This window comes from Adiantum capillus-veneris, chromosome 10 (genome assembly GCF_014529385.1).
Source record: "Adiantum capillus-veneris isolate H3 chromosome 10, ASM1452938v2, whole genome shotgun sequence".
NCBI classification, from domain to species: domain Eukaryota; kingdom Viridiplantae; phylum Streptophyta; class Polypodiopsida; order Polypodiales; family Pteridaceae; genus Adiantum; species Adiantum capillus-veneris.
In genome coordinates, this window is record NC_140940.1 from 72,516,900 (window position 1) to 72,543,174 (window position 26,275).

General features: G+C 38.9%; 1 protein-coding gene across 1 annotated transcript in view; it reads left to right on the forward strand.

Moving 5' to 3' along the window:
- Nucleotides 1–26,275, forward strand: part of LOC147449045 (uncharacterized) — a 209,403-nt gene that overhangs the window by 149,904 nt on the left and 33,224 nt on the right. The window contains exon 4 of the mRNA XM_086521529.1: nt 7,191–7,252. Within this exon, the coding sequence (XP_086377655.1) occupies nt 7,191–7,252 (62 nt within the window). The remainder of the gene's footprint in view (nt 1–7,190; nt 7,253–26,275) is intronic.

A 26,275-nucleotide genomic window follows, 5' to 3' on the forward strand; every position in this document is an offset into this window, starting at 1 on the left:
TCTTTAGTATCAACCTCATCATGCTCAGAGAAAAATCAACCACTAATAGTAATTGAATATTACCAAGACCTGCTCAACCCAATCACCAATCAACTAGAGAATCTATCAATTCTTTTAGTATAGCAAGGGGCATGCCCCCGCCATAATCCAAACTAAGGTAGAGGATAATGAAGGTGGAAGCAAGATTCCTATTGCTATAACTATGAAGAGGATGGTCATGGTATCTATTATTGCTCTCATCCACGAAGAAGCTTTTAACTGAGGTCCCAGACAACAACACCTTCCACCACCAAGAGCGAGGCCACCGCCACCACGGCAAGCATAGATGGCACCACCTATCTAGAAATTACAAGCACCAATACCACCACAACCACCCCCACAGTCTCAAACCCTTATCCCACCCTTACCCCCACCAACTGACAACCAAGCAGTGAGAGCGATTAATCTTGAAGGTAAAGGTAAGATGAAAGTGGAGGAATGTAGCAAGGAAGTGATAAAAGGGAATACCAAGGTAGAAGAGGTGGATGCTATAGGAATAAATCATGCTAGGCATGGTTAAGCTTCTCAAAGGGAGGAAAAGATAAATACCAAAGGAGAGTCTAGCAAAAAACCCTCGAAGCCTCGACGTAGGATTGACATTGTATATTTTTCTCTAGGTGAGAGCTCTAAGGCATATGATTTGGTTCAAGATGTCTCTCTGCATTGTCCAAAGATCACATGGTCCCAATTACTACACCTTGCACCTAGAGTGAGGAGGCAATTGGCACAAATAGTAAGCACAATCGAGCTATTATCAAGGATAGCTAGGGAAGTTTTCTAGAGAAATTTGGAGGACATACTACCCGTGATGGATGTCACATCAAAGGACAAGACATTTCGAACATCTACATCAATAGTGGTGACCAAATATACATGATGAACAAGAGAATGATGCATTACTTGGGTCTACATATAAGTAGGGTGGCACCATAGGCTAGCACCATGCCGAGCTAAGATGGAAACCAATGTGAATGTTAGATGTGTTACCATTGTAAATGCAGTTAGGGTCAAATCATTTGACACAAAAATGGATGTAGATATCTTTGTCATGCCACCCAAGGGGTAGGGCTACGCAATCATTTTAGGGAGTCCCTAGCCTATGGTTATGAAGGCTAAGCAAGATTGGGACACATGCTTAATCCAAACAAAAGATGCGAAAGGTAAGCAAATACTCTATGACAAGGGAGTGAGGCGAGAGTGCATCATGGATGTAAATACCTTCGACGATGAGTTTTCAAGTGATACTTTAGCCACTTTTGAGGAGGGGTTAGTGACAACAATGCTCAAATGATGGGTATCATTCTCAAAGACCCTAAGAAGAGGGAGCATCCTACTACATCATCATCAATCCAAGGGGACAACCACCAAGTATGCATCTCTAGTAGAGGGGAGTAAGCTACATCAATTGCTCCGTAATGAGTTATCTGAGAAAGAGCGTGAAGATTTTATTTCAATCCTAATAATTTCACTACATTGTTCATTGATAATTATGACAAAATCACAGAGATCACAATGGTCTAATGCCACATCAAGTTAAAAGAAGGTAGCAACCTTGTAGTGCATAAGCTTAGAGGACTAGGGGTAATCCAACAAGATGCTCTACTGAAGGAGGTGATGAGACTATTAGAACTAGGCTTCTTTTATCCTGTTGAAGACTCAAAGTGGATTTGTCTAATGGTACTCATGCCACAGAAGAATGGTAAGTGGAGAGTTTGTGTTCATTACAAGCCTCTTAAAGAAACCACATGGAGGCATCATTTCCCTCCTCCTTTCCAAGATGAGATTCTCAATGAGATAGCCGAATATGAGGGCTACACAATGTGTGATAGCTACTCAAGATATTTTCATATCAAAAATTCCAAATAAGGTCAGAAGAAGACAATCTCCATCTCATCATGGGATTGCCTTGCCAATAGAGTCATGCCTTTTGGGGTCACTAATGTCCTAGCCACCTTTCAATACCTCAAGAAACTCACACGCAATAGCATGCACAAATAGTGGTAATAGGAAAGAGTGTACATCACTCCCAAAAAATTTTGCCCATGAAGACACAAAGGTGTACATCATGGACACCAACCATGTACTGAACGTGCAAATTATGTCCACTATCAACTCTTTTGTTGACAATAGCTTTTGTGTGAGAGACACCATAATCTAGCTTCATTCAAAAAATCTCTTCGGACTATACATTGTTCATAGGGGGGATACATGCCTCAGGGGGTCCAATACTAACCACCCCCTATATAGTTTACGTTTGTTTAGAAACTTTAAAAACCCGTTTATTAGAACGTTCAAATGAATAAATTGACCCTCTTTTTTTGTGAACTATTTTCAAAATGGATTTAAAAAAACCCTCTTGTCATTATCTCTATATAAAACCGCTTAAATTTTGAAAATTAAAAAACCCCTCCTATAGAACTCACGTGGTATATTAACATGATCATAAAATGGACCCCAAGGATATATTCTTTGAATGAGACAGTCATTGGTAGAGTATGATGTTCTAGAGGACTTTTAGATAACATTTCTAGCACCATTGCTGTGCACCAAGGCTGTCTCACCATTGAGAGGTTCTACTTGTTATAGGCTTCTTAAGACTCCATGAAAGAAGCCTATGCTTCTCCAAGTGATGCAAGAAATGAGGGACATTTTCAAGAGCCATGCATGAAGGGCTCGCTCTTTGATGTGCTGGTGACACCGCTATTGATATATGTAGCTCTAGTTTGAAGGCCAACTTTATCCAAATAACACACAATATACTATAGACTTCATTTTTTTCTCATCATGTATGATTTGCAAAAACCTACTTTATTCCATGACATGTTGAGAGCCAAGCTTAACAAACACACTAAGCACCATGACGAGCATATTAATGATCATTGGCTGGTTGACTATTTCCAAGCCAAGTAATAGAAGTGATTGTTTAGTAGCATCAAGTGCGTGTCAAATATCCAACTAACACAAAGCTGAAAACCACTTTCTACAGATATAAATTGAAAGTATTACCCTACCCTAACCCCACATTCTATTGAGCATTTTTTGAAATAGCCATAGTTGAGAATACATATTGAATCTTGCAGTGCATAAGTATGTCATATCAAGAAAACAAATGGGATGTGGTTGGCATGCACAGTGCCCCTTTGGTGCCTTTATTCATGCATGAAATATTTCTTTTCTCATGCCTTGTCCCCACCCCTTGCTTATGTGCTCACCCCCACCCCCTAGTCTCTCTATCTATGACTCTTTCTCTATCTCTAGTGCTTGAGCCTAGATCACTTCCCAATAACATTATGGATATGGAGAGAGTCGTAGAGCTGATGGCTAAGGTGCAGGAAGACCCTTGACATCAACTTCTAGAATTGCATGTGAAGCAAGAAAAGAAGTCCACCACATGCACAGGAGAAAAACTGTAAATTCAAGATAGAGACAAGATAACAAGGTGGTTTGAAAAAAGATGGGAAGCATTACACTTTCTTTAGGATGCCTTAATAAACATAGAAGTGGATGAGGCATCTGTACAATGCCAATGTCTAGCTTGGGTGCGATCCAAGCTTCACACTTCATACATTACACCACATATGTTGTTCTTGAAACATATGCATCTCCAAACAATAGATTTGCACCTACTCCTACATGCTCAAGGTGAATGCAATTTGCATCATTTCCTCGATATTCCTCAATTTTTTATTTCTACAATGCAAAATAGGGCATTGTGGTGCTGGAAAGGAAACCCGTTGATTATACACTCTATGCCCCTACCAATTATCCAAGTTTGAGTATCATACCCTACTTGAGTGCTTTGATCACATTAAAGATTGATTCTCCGCATTTTAGCCTTACACACATTTCACTCCTAAGGACAATGTGAAATCTCAATTGTGATGGTCATTTCCACAATTCTTGAGGATTGAGGGTCCATTATCAACTCCACACAATAGAGATGGTATGTTTATTCTGGTCCCATGGCTAATAACTGTTCTTCAAGGATGCTGATGAAATTTATTTATCTGTTTGGCCTGATTGTTGTCGCTTCATACACACCTACACCCCTTCTTTGTCCCCACCACACTCCTCCCCCATTCTCTCTCTCTCTCTCTCTCTCTCTCTCTCTCTCTCTCTCTCTCTCTCTCTCTCTCTCTCTCTCTCTCTCTCTCTCTCTCTCTCTCTCTCTCTCTCTCTCTCTCTCTCTCTCTCTCTCTCTCTCTCTCTCACACACACACACACACACACACACACACACATGGAGTCTGAGTAGTGGAGAACTTTCAAGCCACGAGTCTCTAGGAAAGAAGGGAAAAAAAACTTCTGATATAGATACGACCTATCGTTGGAGTGGACCCATGGATTAGCATTGTGGAGTCTATGGGGAATAGGCTAGGCCAAAGATAGAGCTAGATCCTCCAAATTGGAACTCCATGGATCATTATGTGCATAGCTTGAATGATTGGAGCACATTATCAACTAGAGGGGCATACTACCACTGATTGAGACACATCAAAGTCTAGAACCAAGAGTAACCTAGACAGAGGGCTATTTGTGGGAGATGGCTTACTAGAGGACCAGTCAACAAGGCACAACAAAGGATTGAATTGGAGTAGCAACCATATTCAGACAAGATTAATAGGAATGGCTCAAAGTAGACACCCAAGACACCAATGCCAGATGCATATGGAGTAGCTACCAACTCTCATAGGATGATAGATCCATCTACATTTTATTATTCTACTTAGACCATGTCATGATCATGCTAACCATAATCAATGAGGGGTCACAAGAGAAGGAGGAGAGATCAAAATTTCTCCCTAGGAAATTATGCACTATTCCACTCTTAATGGAGAGTTCTTCCTTATGGTGGGCACTCTAGACCTAGAAATGCAAGATATGTGGGTACGTGGAGATCCTATATGTTGTGAAGGTCCTCAGGGGGGCCATTATGTATAAATTGTGTATGTCACGTACGTTCAATGACTATTTACAAAACTCCTTATCTGTGATTTTTTGACAATAAAATACACCCTTTTTCTATTCAATCTGTAATTTCTTTTCCCGATTTCATTTTATGATACCCTTCTGTAAGTGAAAATGTGAGAAAAAAAAAATTAATAACAGTTTTTGTTGCATTCACATGATAGTCACATAATTATTCAGTGATTCCCCGGAGTGAGGTCAAGGAGGGGGGGTTGGCTTGTAGATTGAAGGACATGGGACCAAAGGGAGATACCATTTGCAAGAGTTAGGACCACACCACTATCTTGTTATTTACAATGGGATAGGAAGGTTTCCAAGATGCTTGGCATGATTTCCACAAAGAGGATGCTCCATGACCAGAGACACAATGGTGGACTATGTTGTGGGATCCCAAGAGGCCCCCACTTCACCTAATTATCCATACAACAATGTCCTATTGGAACCAATCATACCTACATATCCATATTGATAGTAGAATTACTAATGATACCAGCATCAATCACACAAATAGCACCCTCAAACATAATCGCTCAAGACCTAAGCAAGTGTGATTCTTGAATATGTCCTCATGATAACCTCAAGGCATGGCCTATAGAATATTGGTAGGAACGGTCATGAGCATAGACTAGAGAATGACTAGGTCATTAGAAGAATGTTTGACCGAGTAAACTTGCCTAGGGGTGAATGCTAAGCCTATTCACACCATGAAAAATAGTCATAACAAAGGGTCCAAATCTATACTTAATTCTCAAGTGAATGAAGTATTTTCAAGAAGCTCTTGTGAATACAACAATAAAATATGAATTATTCAACCACCTATCTCAATGATCAAGTTAGTGTTCATACGGGTCTTGTAGAATTTGGCCCTTAACATGGCATTGTGAGACCCCTACATTGCTAAAACTCCCACTCGGTCTCATCTCCTTTAACCATTCTTTCATAACATGGGTACAAATGGAAAAAATCAAGCTACTTTTAGTTTGACAATGGTTCATGAAAATTCAAAAATTTTAAGTGTCAATTGTCGAGTTGTTAAACTTGCTATAAGCAAATGGAGTCCTCAGCTCTCTCAAAAGCATTTTATTATATGGATAAAATTACCTTGTGAAAAATAGTAAAAGTGAGTGATAAGGAGATTAGGTGATGTGAATGATATTTTCTTGCGAGAGTAATTTTGGCTCATCAAATTCAGAAGTACACAGACTATATTTCAAGCTGATCCATAGGGGATACCTATTTTCAAAAAGTAGATTCATTGAGATTCTCTCTCTCTCTCTCTCTCTCTCTCTCTCTCTCTCACACACACACACACACACACACACACACACACACACACACACACAACCACATGGCACTTGTGCATGGTGGAAAAATCTCTCTCTTTGATTATGCTTGGCTATGATCATGTGTCCTAGATCCTAGGTTGCCTGGAAATCCATGCCTATCTCTCTTGATTGCAAGTGTGCTTGTTCTCCATTCCCAAACAAGATAATATGCATAGGCACAACAAATGGGTTTTAAGGGATGCAAAGTCAAGTCATGGGTGGTGATGTCGATGTAAAAGACCTCAGTCTTAGATTTGTTTAGGAAACTTTGAAGAAATTAAACCATTTTATTGAAAGAAAATCCATTAGGATTTAGGAGTTATGCATCAAAATGTGGTTTTTAAATATTAATGTACAACACTTTATATTACTTGGTGTGGAGACAAACCTATTTTTTTGAAAGCTATCATGCTATATATAAGACAACTTGAAACTAATAATGAATAGTTGATTTTTTTAGAATAAATCAAAATAAAAATTGTTTTAAACATTTTAAGTGCACACTTACTTCAATATAAAGTTTGTTGTAGTCCCTAAGTTTATTAGTTTAAATGTAGTCTTCATGTCATTAATAATCAAAATAATTTCTATTTTTATTATGGTTACTAAAGATAAACATTAATTCTAATGTTGGTCATTCCTTCCCATTTTTGTAACAAGCATTGCATATTGAGACATAATTTGCAAGGTGCTTATAAGCTACCAAAGGCATGAAAGTCAAAATAGAGAATCTATTGTTAATAAATTAGCTTATCATCCTTTTTATCTTACATCATTATCAAAACAATCTAAAAGGTTTATTTGTTCTTAATTTCTAGTTCATCCATGAATCATGCATTCCTTTCTATATGATTGCAGTATTGGAGGCATGAAGCAATGCAATGTAAGGAAACGCTAGCATACATGGAGGAGAGACATAGGTATAGAAAATTTTTTTAAGATCAATTATGGGTTATGTTGTGATTATTTGTATGTTAACCTTAATTTCTTTGCCCTAGAACATGTTAGCTTTGTTATAAATAAACAATCTGATAGGTAGCTTTAAGAAATGTTGAAGCGATTGATGTAACCTAGGAGTCAATTTGTTTTTGGTTCTTTATAGTAAAATCATATTCATGCTACATATCCATATTTATTCTTCAATAGTTCTAGTGCATATTTTATCGTTACCTCTACGAGGTGGCATGGTATGCTTTATGAGTATAATGCCTTGGTAAACATTCGAACTAGGATTCATTCTCACTTCATCAGACTCTATGCCTATGCAGTTTTTACTATAGCATTGATCATATGTATGATCACATTTTGCAATTTTTAAACTGAGTAGTTTATTTTTTGCATCACAAGTATATTGCCATTGTTTTGGTATATCTTGAGCAAAGTAATGTTCACTACATCACAACACTATGTGTGTGCAATATATGTATTGCAATTTAGATTACACATCAATATTTTTTTGGTATTTTATTGTATATATGGCTATGAGAAAGCATGAGTTATGTTGCTAATGTGATTTTCCTTAGTAGCCTTCAAAAGACTGTGAGTGTGTTGTTGTGATTTTTTCTTTAGTCACATCTAGGGTTCCCTTGGCTACTCAAACTAGAGGCAACATGCAGCCATTAGGGCACATAGTTTTAAGAAAAGGGATGTAGATTTAGTTATTGAACAACCAAGATTGGGCACACTATAAACTTGCTCATAATGTGGAGTTAAGAAATTTTAGGGATCTTGTCAAGTTGAATAGAGATACTCCACAAAAAGCTCTTCTTATTTTACAAAGAACATCACCATTTTTGGGTATAACTCTCCATGTGGTGAGTAAATGTACCCATTGACATAGGATGCCACACTTTTTTCATGGGGCATAGGCAAGTCCAAATGCTAATAAACTCCTTGAGTGATTGTCTTGAGAAGTAGAAGCAATAAGTTAAGAGAATCTTGCTTGAGGTAGGATCTACTATCAGTATGAGCTCTAGGGATCTACTGTTAGTTTGAGGTCCAGGCCAATATTTCTTTTGGCCAAAGTAATAGTCCCTAAAGTAGATATTGATTGCAATCATTCAATTTATTTTTCAATACAATGAGATAACTCCACATATGAGTACCAAATTTCCCACTTATGAATTGTATCAGTTGAGCGGATGTAGTTTTATAAAAGGAAAACTGGTATTCTTACAAAAAGTTGTTTCATTGATGTTTTTGAGGACAAAAACTCTACTTCAAGGGGGAGTAATGTTAGAAAAAGGGAAGGACCAAGGGAGCATGTCCCCTATGCATGACAAGCTAGGCATTCAAGCTCAAATACTCTTAAATTGGGCTAGTATCCTACAAGAGGAGGGGATTGGGTGGACAACAACATGCATGAGTCACTTGTCCTCTCATTTTCATACAAAAAATGACATGGTGATGTGAATATAGAAGCCTTTTATCATAGCTTCTACTATTGTGATCCATATGTGACCAAATCCACCACATGGTGGGTCTCAATCATTTCTATGGTGGCTATCCACTTAGAAGAGAGGAGGTCTATTGATTTTCTATCATATGGGGTCTGAATCATTTTCATGGTGGCCATCCACTCAACAAAAAGGAGCTCTATTGATTTTCTATGCCTTGCCGTATCATGCATTTGCACAAAGTACATATCACATTTAGAGTAAGTCATTAGCCCATCAATATATCTCCTCATGTATCTCCACCCATTGGAAATAAGCATTCTGACATGCTTTACACTTTCAACATTTCTCGTTCAACAAGCAAGTATTTTTCCATATCAAGCAAAGTGGTATAATGGGCCTTTAAATATGATGGCACATAATTCGGGCCATTCTCTTAGATACTCTCTCCATAACTTTCAAAAATATTGAGCTACACCAGTTGTAGTCATTACAAGGAAAGAATCTTGGTGCATGAACATTGAGAGCTTAATTTTGAAGTATAGCTTCATACCCATGTAGTGTAGATAGCTTACTGAGTTGCAAGGAAAGGAATATTTTCATGGTCAAAGATTTCAAGGGTGTGGAAGAGGGAAATACCATGGTGGTAGGGTCTATAGCTTTGGTCACACGGCAACTTGTGACCTTGAAAAACATATTTATATCTTTCTCCTTTCTTCTTAGCAATTAGGTTTGGACATAAAAGGACCTTGTGGGCTTTGACATAGTGGAAGTGTGTCCTTACTTGGTCAATCTTTCCTTTTTACTTTAATAAGACAATCTTGCGAGATAGTACACCGTTGGTGGTAGACAAAGGCTCAAATTTCACCTTCTTCAACTTTGTCCTCTCTTTAATGACATATTCCTTCTGGGGTGCGCCTTCCAAAATCCATGGTATCACATGTGGTCAAAGACTAAGAAGAAAACCCCTCTAAAAATTTTGTAAATTGGAATAAAACTACCCCTATTATTTATAAACTCACAACTCTTTTTTTAAAGTTGGATAAAAATGCCCCTCTTGTAAGTCTACATTTGTAACTCTCAAGAACTATAAATACGCTCTTGTAAAGTGTCTAGATACCCCATGCATTCTCCTCACTTGTACTAGCACTGATGGTGCAAGAAAAGATAAAGATTAGAAAGAGTGTGTTGCAAAGCGGGAGAGAAAAAGAGAGACACAAGAGGAAAAAGGAAGAAGCTAAACATCACCCACCATAAGTATCAACGAGTTAGACATCACCCACCATAAGTATCCCTACAACATAGGATATGGCCCTTCTAGAGATAGTATGACACCTCTTCACCTCCCCTTTCTCCCACTCGTAGATGATTCTTGGTATCCGATTAAGGTATCACACATTATCAGGCCCAATGCAATTGAATTTCATTTAGAGAACCCACAAGTTACAATCACAATCCTGGTGCTCCCAAGATTAATAAGTGTGCTTCTCCCAAATGAGTGAAAACAAGGTGAAGGATTATGCCTAGGGACCCATTATATTGGCAATAGATTTACAAGATTACAATTATTTGAAGATTTGGTCCATAGACATCAACAAGTGGAGAATTCATCGATGTGAGGGTAGGTCCTCACAGCACTGGCCATCACGGCTCCTCTTTTGCTCCTCCAAGCACACTTCCACCATCAAGTTTGAACCACACTTTGTTGAGACTGGCTTCTTTGTTGGAAACATCACCATAGCTTCACATGGCTTTTCAATTTCCAACTTCAAAAGGACAATCTTGTACACCACTTGCATAAAGGGCTTGATGGTGGACACTTAAACAGCATTAATAAAGGTAAATCACAAAGAGAATGAGAGAATTGGCTTAATGTTTGTTTATGGGTGACATTAAATTGAAATTTTAAACTATTGAGGGGTGGTACAAAGTCAGCATAAACTTCTTTCGGGCTCTGTGCAATTGATGACAACCACACTGATCGACATGATTAGTGATAGATGATGGATATAAGTTGACATGGCATGGGGATAGCATATTGATAGGAGGTCCAACTTAGCATTATTAGCATGAGATTTAGCCGCCGATAGAAATATTAAATTCTCAGGGTGTTCACTTTGTACTATATCATGTGCGATCAAAACCTCATTAAAAAGTCCCTTGTCTATAAATTTTTCAACAAACTTAATGAACCCTTTTCTCTCAAAATCTGTGATTTTTCTAGGTTTCTAAAAATAGTAATCTTTTGTAGATTTCTTTTTGTAAGATTTAGGGGATTATAATATCCTTATATTGCTATGACATGATATGGTGTCAAGCAACACTAGGTGTTGTCTGATGATGGTGCTTCACAATTCAAAGCTAAACGGACATTCTATTTTTCATATTTCATAAGTAAACCCCAGAGACTAAATGGCAACCATTCACGGTACACATAGCACATGGAAAATTTTGCGTTGCATGTGCACAATTGTGGTGGCAACAGTTTGTATGGGAAGTAATAATAGAGGACGGATTGGAAACAGTGGCAATGGTAGCATACATGCCTAGCAGAAAATAGTGTACATGCCTAGCACAGAAGGATGCATCGATGTCATCTTCACAATGGATGTAGAGAAGCAAAAAATTAGACAATGGATAGAATAAACAATTTTGGAGAGAGGATGATACATTGTGATGGCTGCTTTGGCTCATTCAATAGCCTCTATTTATAGTAGTGAGCAAGATGGTAGGTTAGTGTATACATCATGATAGACACAAATTGTCTGACCATTTGAAAACACCTTTTGGTTATCCACTAGTATGACATATACAAGTTGCAAGGGAAGGATATCCACAACATAGCATGCTTTGGCTCATTTAGTGACCTCTATTTATAGTGGTGAGCAAGATGGTAGGTTAGTGTATACATCATGATAGACACCAATTGTCCGACCATTTGACAACACCTTTTGATTATCCACTAGTATGACATATACATGTGATATAATATCAGAGAGAAGATTCTAGGGATTTCATAGTTGGGCAACTAAATTATCTCACTCCCATCATGATCACAAAAATGGTCACCCAGGTATTTAAGTTAGAATCCCACCAGAAGGTACACATGGGCTAATAGCTTCTCCTCATAATGGGGCCTTATAAATGTACAAATTACAATGAAATGAGAGAAATGATGAGGGAGCATTGAATATTGAGGCTAGCCAATGGCCAACTCCAAGTCAATGACAATGTCAAAGTAGATGGTCCTCTTAAGAGTTTCTGTAAAGATACCTACCAAATTTTAGCACAAGCTCTACAATGATGTTAAATTTGATATATGTTTTGCATGCATGGAAAACATGGTTTTATTTTAGTAATGGTCATGCAATTCTAGTTAGTACAATGAGTTATTGTTGACAATTCATTGGAAGACCCAAATCTATAAGAATCCTCTTGAACCAAAATTGCTTCAAAATCAAGCTCTCGACAAGCTTTCTATATTGCTTGATGTCCCTTAAGGGTGAAGGGGCCTTAATGGTGTTGGAGTTAGGGTTGCATCAATGCACATACAACTTGGAGATTGAGGAGAATCTCAAGGCACACAATAAAAAACTTATTTCTAGGTGTGTAGATACAAGTTTAGATAGCACTAGAGTGGTGGGGGTATATAGAAAGCATGGAGAGAAAACGTTCTAGTGAGAAAAAAGTTCCCCGTCACTCCTAAGTGTATTTACACAAACCACTATGATATACACAGAATTTCTATAGAGAAGTGCCATGATCTATGGACATGATAGTGATTTGTTTACACAAATCACTATCATATACAGGAATTTGTATAGGGAAGTCCCATGATCTATGGACATGATCAATCCACAAAGAGGATCAAGCCCAAAGTTTGAGAAAAGCTTTCAACTTCACAGGAGGCGTTTCCTTTGTGATCAAATATGTAAGTTTTTCCTATGTTGACACAAAATCAAAGTTGATCTCGCAAGCTGAGAGTCTTTCCTTGACATAGTGTGATAATGAGGTGATAATGCACCTCAATATGCTTTGTGCAAGCATGGAAGATTGTGTTCCTTCCACAACTTCCAATGCACTCTCATTGTCAAGTTAGATGAGGATGCCAACCAAATCCCAAATCATCCATAATGCATTTGAGCCAGACACTCTCAACCATAATTGTGAAAGTTGTTGTCTACCTAGCCTCACAATTAGAGGGGGCCACAATAGGTTTCTTCTTGCTCAACCAAGATATACATGAATTTTCAGCCATGAAACAAAAACCACTCATGGATATCATAGTAACCTGTCCAATTTGAGTCAAAAAATATATGAAAATTTTGTGCCAATGATCCCCCCTTCGATAAAACAACACAGGATGGATAGTGCCACTCAAGTAGTGAAACATCCTCTTAACTACCTGCCAATACGTAGACCTTGGGTTATGCATAATTTTGTACACTTGTGAGATTGCAAAAAATGAATATCTAGCCTTGTAATTGATACATAAATGAGGCAACCAATAGGCAACCAACAATTGTTTGTAGAGGGTAACATTGGCAAGATCTCAAGAATCATGTAGACCTAGATTCAAACATGCTTTCATAGGAGTGAAAATTGGCTTGCAATCATCATGTCTACATCTACTGAGTAAAGTTTGCACATACTTTGCTTGACACAATGCGTTACCTTCATCACAGTGCTCAAATAGAATGTCCACATAATGATACAAAAGCATCAAACTTGAGGCCTCAAATGTGGAATTTAAATCAGTCTTAAATTCAGCAATATGCGTCTCATTTGGATTAGTGAGCAGTAAATCATCCACATACACAACAATGATAAGATAAACGTCCATCATTTGTACATTTTACAAACAAAGTACTCTCAGTTGGACTACTTCAAAAGCCATGTGTAGTCAAATGGTCATCTATTTTCTCATACTAAGTATGAGGAGTTAGTTTTAAAGCACACAATGCTTTGTTACATCTGCACATTCTTTGTTCTTGCCCTTTCTGAACAAAGCCATGAGACTATATTACATACACTTCCACATACAAGTCACCATTCAGGAAAGTTGTTTAACTGTGTGATTGATGTACATCCCACCCAAAATAAGCTGCCAATGCACAAATTTATGATTAGTAGCCATGCAATAGGTGAGAGGAAAACTTTCTTCATAATCAATGTCCTTTTACTAACCATGATCTTTTGCAACAAGCCTTTCATTGTAGCAATGAATGCTAATATTTGGCTTGTATTTCAGCTTATAAACCCACTTTTTATCAGTGACCTTTCCAAGAGGAAAATCATATAAAGACCGAGTAATGTTTCATCCAATTTTTTGAACTTTGTGCTTCATCAAATATTATAGGTTTCTCTCAACAATAGTATTTTGTTGAGGTGTTTTTCACTAGTTTCATCCAGTTTTTTGAATTTTGTGCTTCATCAAATATTAGAGGTTTCTCTCAACAATAGTATTTTGTTGAGGTGTATAAGACACAATACGTTGGTGTTTTACCCCATGACCAACCACAATTGCATCAAACACTTTTGACATGTACCCCCCCTACCCCCCCCTCTCTGGCGGTAAGAATGAGAGTACCCACACTACAAGCACATATATTTTCAGTCAATAGCAAAAACTATGTGAAGCACATAAGCACTTTGGACCTAGCCTTATGCACATATACCCATGAACTCCATGAGTAATCATCAATTTAATCATCTTTCGGATACCTAGAATGTTGTGTTTTCCTCAAAATACAACCTTCCATATAAGCTTAGATGGTGCCACCAAAGGGTGCAATGCATTGATGTTTAATAAAGCTATGTGGTTTTCATGATACATAGAGCAGTTCACAATTGTACTTATTTTCAGATCTGGGGATCCTACTTTGCTTAGAAATTATCATACTATCATAATTGGGCAAGCACTAGCCAAATTATATCCATCCATCATTGAGCATGAGCTAAGCACATGGTCGGAAAGAGAGGGCATCTAGATAAGGGGCATTATTGGAAGAAGTGAGAGTATTCCCATTAGGGACAACATCAAGAGAAGTGAACGTCATGATGAGATGTAATGCGTTTTGTAGTACCATTGTCAAAATACCGCACATGTGAATTTGATACATCAATCATTTATTGATCTCGGACAAAAATCTAGCATCTCGTTGGTTTAAGTATGTAGTATGCGATCTCTACTAGAGTGCGATTGCAACATTCCACACAGCTAACCCTTGATGCCATTCACATTGTAGTATTGATTGAATTTATTTGAGACTAATTCTCCTTCTCTGTGTAAAGCTTCTTAGTATTTTTTCCTATCTATATGTTTACAAGTTTACAACACATTTGAAATGTAACAAAGGAAATATTTCACATCTTTCTACTGAAATAGTCAACTATGAAAAGTCAAAAGATTCATCCAAAGTAGAAGTAGGCAATTTATGACAAGGATCTACGTATACAAACTATAGAAGGACTTGTCATCTATTCTTACTTGCTGATGAGAACGCTTGTCTTTATTTCTTGCCCTTCTTACAACCCTCATAAACTTCATGCATATCCAAGATTTAGCCATATGTGCAACCATCCTTGGGTTTTTCATCTCTTTTAATTCTTAATACTAAGGCGGCCAAATTTCTTTCTTGGGTGATTTCAATTATGGACAGCTCATAAAGGTCTTGGCATTTATTGTCAATGTAACATCACCCATGTCTTGCCTATTGCTAAGTTGCAGCTCTTCCTGATGGAATAGTAAACTTCATTCCACAAACGCAAGAGAGGTTTTAAGTGTTGAAACAAGGCCACCATACTTGGCCAGAAGAATTGAATTGGATTACCGTGCCAAATCCTTGGGAGAAATGGTCACACCCAAAATAGCCAAGTGATCTTGTACATCTTTATTGTGCTTAATAAAGACCTCTACATTTTCTCTTTTAGTTGATTTTCAAATTATGAATTCTAGTGTGATTATGAGCCTCCTATTGGAAATGTGGTAGAGGCTTCATGTGATTTGGTAGTGTACTAAATCAAAGTATATAACTCCTTACACATGACAGTTGTGCACAAAGTAATTGTATTTAAATTTTGTATAGTAGAACAATATTGTAAACCTGGTTGAGTTTTCTATTTGTTCCTCATTCTCTTCCTTGTGCACTATTTTCTTTCCATTTTGTTTTTGTGGCTATGTATAGCATCTTCTTCTGAAGCAATGTTTGGCTAAATGACCTACTTTCCACATGCATAGCATCTTCTTGTGCTACTTGATTAAGATGCCACATTGGTTTGCAGCCCTGACCTCAAACGCTTGCCCGTGAGTGATCAGGAAGGCTCTGGAGATGATGCAAACGTATTCCATAGCATCAAGGTCTAAGTGTAGCATCAAAAAATCAAGATTGATTTCTCTCTCAGAGAGAGACTCATTCGATCCGTCAATGTCGTCCGGGAAGATAGTGTCAAGAGGGAAGATATTTTGACACCTTGGAGCCCCGCTAGGGGGGATGTGAACCATAAGCAAAAATTCACTTGGGTCATGGAGAAGATACGAAGCAAGATGCACAAATTGGAATATGTGCTTCTTCCCTTCTAGAGTAGAGTGAAAGTGATCAATTCATTCATGCTCACATAAATAGCTTTTAATGGGCTACTGCTGAAGTTGGCCAAATGCAACTGGAAAGATTTCCTTAAAATGATAAAAAGATTCCTATGGAAGAACAACACCAAAGACTTGACGCCCTGGCAGTAGGCTAGCTGGGAAATAGTTGCAAGACATGTCAAGTAAGGAGGTCTGAGGATTCTTAACCCAAGTATCCATGCAGAGGCCCACTCTGCTAATTTTGTGGTCGCACTCACAAAAGAAGACCAACATTGGGCTACTATGGCCAAGGCCATGATGGACAATGCCAAGATTTACTCGCAAGGTTGATAGTGGAAAGGGCTCAAGGTACACAACAAACTGCTTGCCCCACGATGGGCTAGTCCAAAGCTCGGGGGTGCGACGGGAGAGCTGGTTAGGAAATGCAAAAGAGTGGCGGAGACTTTGGGGTGGGGAGAATTGATAAGGAATTTCCACAACTCTGCATCTCATTCGTCCCCGTGTGGCTGGCTAAGGTGAGAAGCATCTGTCTAAACCCATTTCGGAGAGGAGCTACTAGAAAGACCAATAACAAAGGCATCCAACGTCTGGACCAACTGTGGGATGAAACTTTTTCTCCTACTTATTTTATGACTACCCTTTGTAGTATTGAAATAGCATGGCTATTATGTACATAAATAAGCCATAAAGATTGTATATTTGAATGGTGATTTTTGCGAGAAAGTGCATGTAAAAGAGACTCATTGTCTGATCTAAAAAGGATTCAAAAGTAAAATGTACATGGTCAAAAAGTCTTTGTATGGTTTACAAAAAGCTTTTTATACTTAATCTAAGGAAATATATGATGAGATGTCAAGCTCAACATGTATTAATTCTGGATGACTATCATCGACAATCATTACGATCTATTTCACAAAGTAGAAAAGTGAGGTGTCTATGCACTTCAAAATTTCAACGCTATGGTTGAAAAACAAATCGGGGAAGGATGCTTCTCAAATGAGTGCAACAATTTTTTGAAAAAACATGGAATTGAGAGGTAGTTCTCATGCAAGTATACTTTGCAAACAAAATGATGTTGCAAAGCAGAAGAACAAGCTCATAATAAAAGTTTGTAGAGTTATGATGAGTGAGAGGAACATGTCTCGTTGTTATTGGATTGAGGTTATTGCTTATAGGTGTTTACATAGTACTGCCATATATGATATGACACCGAAAGAAAAAAAATTGTGGTGAAAAATTGTATGTGTTAGATTTTGAAGTGTTAGGCCGTATTTCTTAGTTGTATGTGCCAAATATGATGAGAAGTAAGCTTGACCCGAAAGGCAAAAAATGTGTGTTTTGGCTATTTTTTGAAGAAAAAAGAATATAAATGTTACAATCCTATCACAGGTAAAGTAAGGGTGAGCAAAGATATTGCATTTGATGAAATGGACAACTTTTATGTTAATGTGAAGGATGATGTAGGGATTGATGTAAGAAATAATATGGCCGCAAAAAATATAGATGCGCAGACGAAGGTTTTTAGTGGGCCGCAAGAGTCACCTAGTGCAAGTTATGGTGATAATCCATGGAGTGTTAATGATGTCCCTAATTTGCCAAATTTGAGTGTTGGTCATGATGATGGTGACAGAGTGGTTACTCGAGGTCTGAGAAGGATACAAGCATACAACAAGGCACGTGAAAGTGATCGTGGACTATGCAAATCTTTAAGAGTAAGAAATCATGGGTAGATGTTGACTTATGACAGTTATGTGGCTTGTTATTATGCACATATGGTGCATAGTACACAAGATGTAGAACCCACTTGTTTTAAAGATGTTGTTAAAGACAAGAAATGAAAGCAAACTCTGAATGAAGAGACTGTTACCCCTGATGCAAATGAGACATGGGAGTTGGTGCCATTACCAAAGGGAAAGAAAGAAATTGAATGTAAGTAGATCTACAAGATAAAGCACAATGTTGATGGCAGTTTGAGCAGGTACAAGGCAAGGGTCATGGACAAGGATTATGCACAAGCGTATGAGATTGATTATGAGAAAACTTTTAGTCTTATAGCTGAGATGGATATTGTTCGTGTGTTTATTGTAGTGGTCTCTAGAACTTTAAGATGGGTGTTGAAACAAATGGATGTAAAGAATGATTTCTTGAATCGTGACTTGAATGAGATTGTCTTTATGGAGCAACCAAAGAGTTATGTGAATATGTGTCTACATAACCTTGTATGTAGGTTAAAGAAAGCATTATAATGACCGAAGCAAGCACCTAGAGCTTGGTATGAGTGAATTATGGAATTCCTTATCTTTTTGGGTTTTTGGATATTTGATGCAGATCGACCGATCTTTATATGTGGGCAAGAATGGTGCAAGAATTGTGGTTATTTGCATCTATGTGGATGACTTGATTGTTGGTGGTGATAATGTGGCTGAAGTAGAGGGTGTACACACTCCACTTATTCATGAGTTTGAGATGAAAGATTTGTAATATTAGTGTTACTTTTTGGGCATTAAGATAATTTGCACAAAAGAGTGTGTATGGTTATCACAAAGGCAATATGCTTTGGACATGTTGACAAACTATGGTATTGCTAATTGTAGTCCTATTGCAATGTTCTTGGATTGAAATTTGAAGTTGGGGAATGATGTGGGTCAAGTACTTGAAAATTCTACCATGTACAAGAAGATTGTGGATAGTGGAATCTAATTGACTACTTCTCGCCTATACTTGAGTTACACAGTTGGATTGGTGAGTCATTTTATGTACTCTTCTAGAAAGTCGCATTTGGAAGCAATGAGGCATACATTATGTTATGTGAGTGCTACTTTGGATCATGCACTCCTTTATAGGGCGGCTGATGTTTAAGTTGGAGATTTATGGTTAGACGTGGGCTGGAAGTACATATGATTGAAGGTCTACCAACGAAATCATGTTTTCACTTGGAAGTGCAGCTATGACATGGAGCAGCAAGAAGCAACCTATGATTGCTATATCAAGTACAACGACAGAGTACAGGGTTGTTGCACTGGTAGTATATGATGTAGCATAGTTATGATTGCTACTTCAGAACTTTGGAGTACGAGTACAAATGCCGGTTGTCATCTATTGTAATACCTTAGTAGCAACAAGACAATGAGGTGCATTATCACTTCATTAGAGAGAGGTCTTGGAACGCAACATCAACCTTAACTATGTGACAATGGATATAAGTATATTAAAGATATATTCATGAAGGCCTTGGAGCGTAGAGGATGTGGCAATTTTAAGCAATGCTTGGTATATAAGAGATGGCATTGATCTTGAGGGGGAGTGTTGAGATGTCAAGCTCAATATATACTACTTCTGGATGAGTATCACCAAGAGTCATCTATCACTGGTGCACCTTGGTCGATACACATATCTTTGCTAATGATACTATAGCTGGACTACATCGACTTGGTCTACCTATCGGAGTGATTTCACACTTATCTATTCAGCTCACTCACTAGCGGTTCACACTAGACCATTATTCATTTTTTCTTATGTTGTATTTTTCCTTTTATACATTATAGACTTCTTATCTTTAGTTAGCGAAGAAGAAGAAGACGACTTGGTTTTGCCTCCATCTGTGTGTGTGCACACACGTGCTTGCAAGAGCTCAAGCTCTCTCCTTCTCTATCTCTTAACAATATATGCTTATTTGGTTGCACATGGTTGACAAAATAGTCTAATTGAGACCATTTATATCTCAAACATGTGGATATACTTTGTCATTTTTCTATGACTTGATGACATCATTTCTTGCTACACACATTTAGAAGTATATTGTTGATTTAGACACTACCTTGAATGCTTCTTTTGGGATATCTAAGTTAGTGTTCTTGTGTCATTATTTGGGCATAACATTTAAGCAACGTGATAGAGATATTGCTTTGTGTTAGACAAAACATATTGACACATGTTGCATAGATTTGGCCTGAAGGACTAAATCTTGATCTTCATAGTAATGATGTTGGCTACTTTGATGTCACTCTCTATTTGTAGGTTGTTAACAACTTGCATCATTTATGTATGCAATACAAGGTTGGACATTCAATGATTATATATTTATGTGTAACATAGAGTCTAAGCATTGACAACCTAATAGGCGGATCTTGTGCTAGCTGAATGAAACTAAATATCTTGGCTTAGACTACTGCTTTCTTTTACATTTTTTTTTGGAGTTGTATTGGGGTCTTGTGGTGGTCACTTTTCAAAATATATACCATATCACCTAGATTTATCAAAGATTATTATATATGGATCTAGCAATATATATACCCTATTATATCATGTGTCTAGAGATGTTTAAAAACTCTTGACAATATGTGATATAGGAAACTTTTAATGAATGGTTGTCCCAAGATTCAACTAGTTGCTATGATTTTTAATGTGCCCACAACTTGTTTTTGCTCCATGCTTGGTATTGAATGCATAATGTGGTTGAGAAAAATTGGTAGGACTCTTCAAATTCAGACAGTAACTAAGCCAAAAAACTCTTAAGTAAAGATAGAATTCTCACTTGCATCCATATAAACAAGATAACATATTTGTTAGCCGTAAATACGTACTACAGGTGTCAAAGAACCTATCAGTTGTTATCCTTGTCCTACTTAATTTTTTTTAAACTTAAATCTACTATCCATAAATAAATTTAGAGTATCAAATAGTGAAAATTGTCAGAAGGCCATTACCTCTTCTAAAGTAAGTTGTTGGAACCTAAAGACTTTTCTTTACTCAATTTTTCAAATGGTATCATTATGATCAGAAGGCCATCACCCCTTCTAATTCAAGTGTCAACTATAATTTATTTAAAATCTCTTTTCTTTGTCGAATTTTGTTCATTCTATCAACTTGTAAAGCCCACTAACTTGAGAAAAAAAATAGATTTTTCATTCAGAAGACAAATCAAAAGCTACTTGAGAGGATGATCCATATGAATAGATCAAAAACACAAATAGCCAAGCCTAGCTCAAACCTAGAGCAATACCAGAGTAACACAAATGATTGTCCATATAAAATCAAAGAAACTAGTCGCATTCTTAACCCTTTTTTTTATAGGATGTTTGGACCTCAGTAAAGGCAATCCTTGTGCACGTGGCCTTGAGGTAGTCCTATACAATGTACATATCACAAAGGTCAAGAGTCCAGCCAATATTGAATGGACAACGGACATACTAGTTATGGTCATAAATGAGAATATGTATGAGCATTGAGAACTTGAAACTTATCGAGCCTTTATGAAAGGAATATGGTCGTGATAAAAAAAAGTGGGCAATGGAGGCATCCACATCCTCCTTCTTTTTTGGATCCCATGACGCATCTAGAGTTCATTGACGATGGGTGGAAAGAGAGGGTGAAATTGTTTGAAATGATGTTTGAGCCGTCGCACTACTACCTCCAACGGACGCTTGCAAATGAATGGTAGAAGAAGGAAACACCAAGTGATTGGGGTCAATGGCTTGCCACTTGGGTCGATCATTTGCTTTGGATCTCATAATGGCATCCTTGATCTCAAGCTCCTTCTTCTTCTCGACCGTCACATTCTTGGAATGCTTCACTTGATCCCTCACTACGTGAAGGAGGTGTGATCGAACCTTGCTTGTCCCGGATTTGCGATGGAATCCACACAGTTTGCACGTCCATGATCTTGCACTGCCATCTTTGCCCAAGACTTTGAAATGCACCCCATTCCACCATGAAGGCTAATCCTTCTTTCCTCTCTTAACAAACGAGGGACCTTCATGTGATGCGAAAGCTTGTGCCATATTGATGGTGCTTGAGGCTTGAGGCTTGCGACCTGAAACTCGAGAGAGAGGGATGTCCAATGGAGGGATGGAGCTTGAAAGTTGAGAGAGGGATGGAGCTTGAGAGAGGGATGCAATGGAGGAATTGAGCTTGCGAGAGGGATGAAGCTTGAGAGCTTGCGAGAGGGATGGAGCGTAAGATATTGTGGCTTCAAGCTTGAGAGAGAGGGTGAGAGTGAGACTCGAGCGTGGCTTGCCACTCAGCGCTTCAAGCTTGAGAGGGAGGGTGAGACTCGAGAGAGTGGCTTCAACGCTCAAGCTTGAGAGTGAGGGCTGCCTAGAACTTCAGTCCGCTCTCAGGTCTCGCAACCGGAACGCCTGTCCGTTTCCGACCCCGTTTTCCTAGTTTTGGCCGGCTGGAACGCCGTTTTGGTACAAAATGTCGTCGCTCCGCCCATTCCCTGTTTTACTGTGTCTCATAGTCACACAAGGAGAAGAGAGAGCTCAATGGCTATGGCTTCTAATCCTGCCTTTCCACGTGGGCATTGAGTGTATGCCTCCTCTTGCAAGTAGACAGCTTGATGGCTATTTTAGATGGCGGGTGGCTCATGAGATAGCCCTCATAGGGGGCATTCACATTGTTGGGATTGGGGTTGCAGGGAAACACACACTGCTTGGAGAAGATGAAGAAGCTCAAAGCACACAACAGAGTGTCTTACTTAGTGTACAATTGGGAAGATAAGTTAGCCCGAGAATGATGGGCATATATACACTGCATGGGGAAAAAACCTCCTAGTGACTAAGTGTGTTCACACATATCACTACCACATATATGGTAACAAATCCCTCCTGAGAGTGATGTGGTGAACGAGATCTGATATATAGTGTATAGGGAAGTGCCATACCCTGAGGACATGATCAATCCACAAAGGCAAGCAAGCCCAAATCTTTGCGAAAATCTTCGAACTTCTTACAAGGTAATGCTTTTGTAAACAAATATGCTAGGTTGTTCTCTCTCAGCACATATGCCAAGTTGATCTCTAATATTGAGAGTCTCTATCTGACATAGTGATGATGTACCTCAATGTGTTTTGTGCAAGAATGAAAAACTAGGTTCCTTGCAACTACCAATGCGCTCTAACTGTTAGTGTAGATGATGTTGATAGTGTCAGCCATAAGGCGTCTGAGCCTTACACGTTGAACCATAGTTGTGAAGACTGCCCTGTGTTGGAATTAGGGTTGCAGGAAAACATGTTGGAATTAGGGCTGCAATAAAACACACACAGCTTGGAGAAGACAAAGGAAGCTCAAGGCACAAAACAAAGAGTGTATTACTTAGTGTGCAACGGAAAGATAGATAGCCCTAGAGTGATGGGCGTATATACAATGCACGGGAAAAAACTTCTCCTAGTGAGAGAAACAATGCCCCGATGGTCCTAAGTGTGTCCACACACATCATTACCACATGTATATGGTAACAAATCCCCCCTCGGAGTGATGCAGTGAACAAGAGCTAGCACATAGAGTATAGAGAAGTGCCATGCCATGAAGACAAAATCAGTCCACAAAAGGGGAGTAACCCCAAAGCTTTGCGGAAAGCTTCAAACTTCTTATGATACAATGCCTTTGCGAAACAATCTGCAAGGTTTTTCTGTGTTGGCACATAAGCCAAGCTGATCTCTCCGGATGAGAGCCTCTCGACATAGTGGTAATGCACCTCAATGTGCTTTGTGTGGGCATGAAAAATTGGGTTCCTTGCAATTGCCAATGCGCTCTGACTGTCAGCATAGATAGTGTTGACAGTGTCATTTCCAACACCCAAATCAACCATAAGGCGTCTTTGTCATACACACTCAACCGTAGCTGTAAAGACAGCCTTGTACTCAGCCTCACAACTAGAAGTGGCCACAGTAGATTGCTTCTTGCTCAATCATGATATACATGAACTTCCAAGCATGAAACATAAACCACTTGTGGGACACTCGCGTGTCAAAACAACCAGCCCAATCTGAGTTTGAAAAAGCATGTAAGTCCGGCGGCAATGATCCCCCCTTGGGATAAAACAAGCCAAGATGTAAAGTGCCACTCAAGTAGTGAAAAATCCTCTTGAGAGCCTTCCAATGCTTAGACCCTGAGTTATACATAAATCTGTTGACCTATGAGACTGCAAACTGAATATCCGGTCTTGTGTTGTATACATAAATGAGGCAGCCAACAACAATTTGGTAAAGAGTGACATCGGCAGAATCACCAGTATCATGAAGACTCAACTTCAAACCTTTTTGCATGGGAGTGGCAATAGGTTTGCAAGCCTCAAGTCCAAACTTACATAGCAATGTCTCTATGTAACTTTTCTGACACAAGGCAATACTACCATCACACTGCTTAAAATGTATACCCAAGTAATGATGCAACAGTCTCCAAATCTTTTATCTTGAAAGTAGCATTCAAATCAGCCTTAAATTCAGCAATATATCTCTCATTTGGTCCAATGATCAGCAAATCATCCATGTAGAGAACCACAATGAGAAGTACATCACCCTCATGGTTTACATACAATGTACTTTTTTTTGGATTTTTACAAAAGCCTCCTTTGACCAAATGAGTGTCAGCCTTCTCATACCAAGCACGAGGAGATTGCTTCAACCCATACAAAGCTTTGTTACATTTGCGCACTTTATCCTCTTGTCCTTTCTTGACAAAACCGTGAGGCTGCGTTACGTAAACTTCCTCAAATATGTCACCATTCAAGAAAGCAGTAACAATGTCTGATTGATGTACATCCCAACCAAAATGAGCTGCCAATGCACATAGAAAACGTACAGTAGTCATACAACAAGTGGGAGCAAAAGTCTCTTCATGATCTTTACCTTTTTGTTGTGCATAACAGTTGGAGAGGGGGAATAGGGGAACACACCTGACACAACAACAAAAGCCTATACCTCAAGGTATCCACAACACCCCTATCCTCTCAAAAAACACCTTCAAAAACACACTTCTCACTAGCAGACCATCGCTTGCTCTTTTCCCAATCTCTACACACTCCACAAATCCACCACACACCACACACTGTCTGGTCGGCCAATTGACCCCGTCACAAAACCCACCAAAAGTATACATCCCAAGCTTCACTCTCCTCGGCTAACTCCACATCTCACCTCCTTGATGGCCTCAAACAAAGTGCCACAAAAACAGAGGAAAACCATATGTTGCCTCCGTGCCTACAAAGCATCCCAAATCTACGAGGTCGTAACTCGATGCTCGGGGCTCAGATTCTCGCGCCGTCAGTTTCTATTGACTCCGCGTGATCTGCTCTATCTGCTTGAACTTTGTCGAGGCCTAAAAAACGCCAGATGATATGATTTCTAATGCGGTTAGGTGGCTCAAACCCGGCCTTCGACAAAACTTCCACTAGCCATAATTTGCTATCCAGAGCTCCAATCCGCAATCCAAGAAAACGGACATGCTCCATAATTTGAGCTCTATGCGTCTATCTATTGACATTTGCCTAGGCCACCTGCCCCCATCTGCCCTGTCCGTCGAGGATCTGCTAAACCTTCTAACTTTGAACTTCAGTATCTTGCAAATCGAGGCTCCGTTTGATGAGCCGTCTCGACGAGCTTCTAGAGCACATTGAACACTACATTCCAGAGCACTGACTCGGCACTTCGGGCACCTTCATCTACTATCCCATCTAGACCACACTTTTAGCTCTTTCGGTCTAAAAAATTGCTTCAGATGTACATTTCCGCTACCCTTTGGCTGCCCAGGGACTCCATACCTACCCTAGCCTTCTGCATTGTACCTGTCTGCAGCCCTTGCTTGGCATAGACCACTTTCTAGCTCGGACCAACTTTGGTTGCACCAGTTACCTTGATCAATTTCCTCCATGGCTTCGAACTCCCACTCGAACGCTTGAAAATCACCTTCCAAGCTTTGCTTCAAACTGTCTAGCCTTCGCTTTACTTCATCCAGCTGCGCATCCGTTACGAACCTTCTTTGAAAAGCCGCCTCATGGCTTTGCAATCTCATCATGCAGGCCATTGAACCATAGCCTTGCTTTACCACAACTAGGAGCGGGTACACCTGCACCGCATCGTCTTCTCTTGATAAACCGCTTTCCAACACAAACAATCCCTAATCTTGAAGCCAGGTTTCCGCATCTTCAACCCCAGTGAAAATGGGAAAGCCGGACCATGC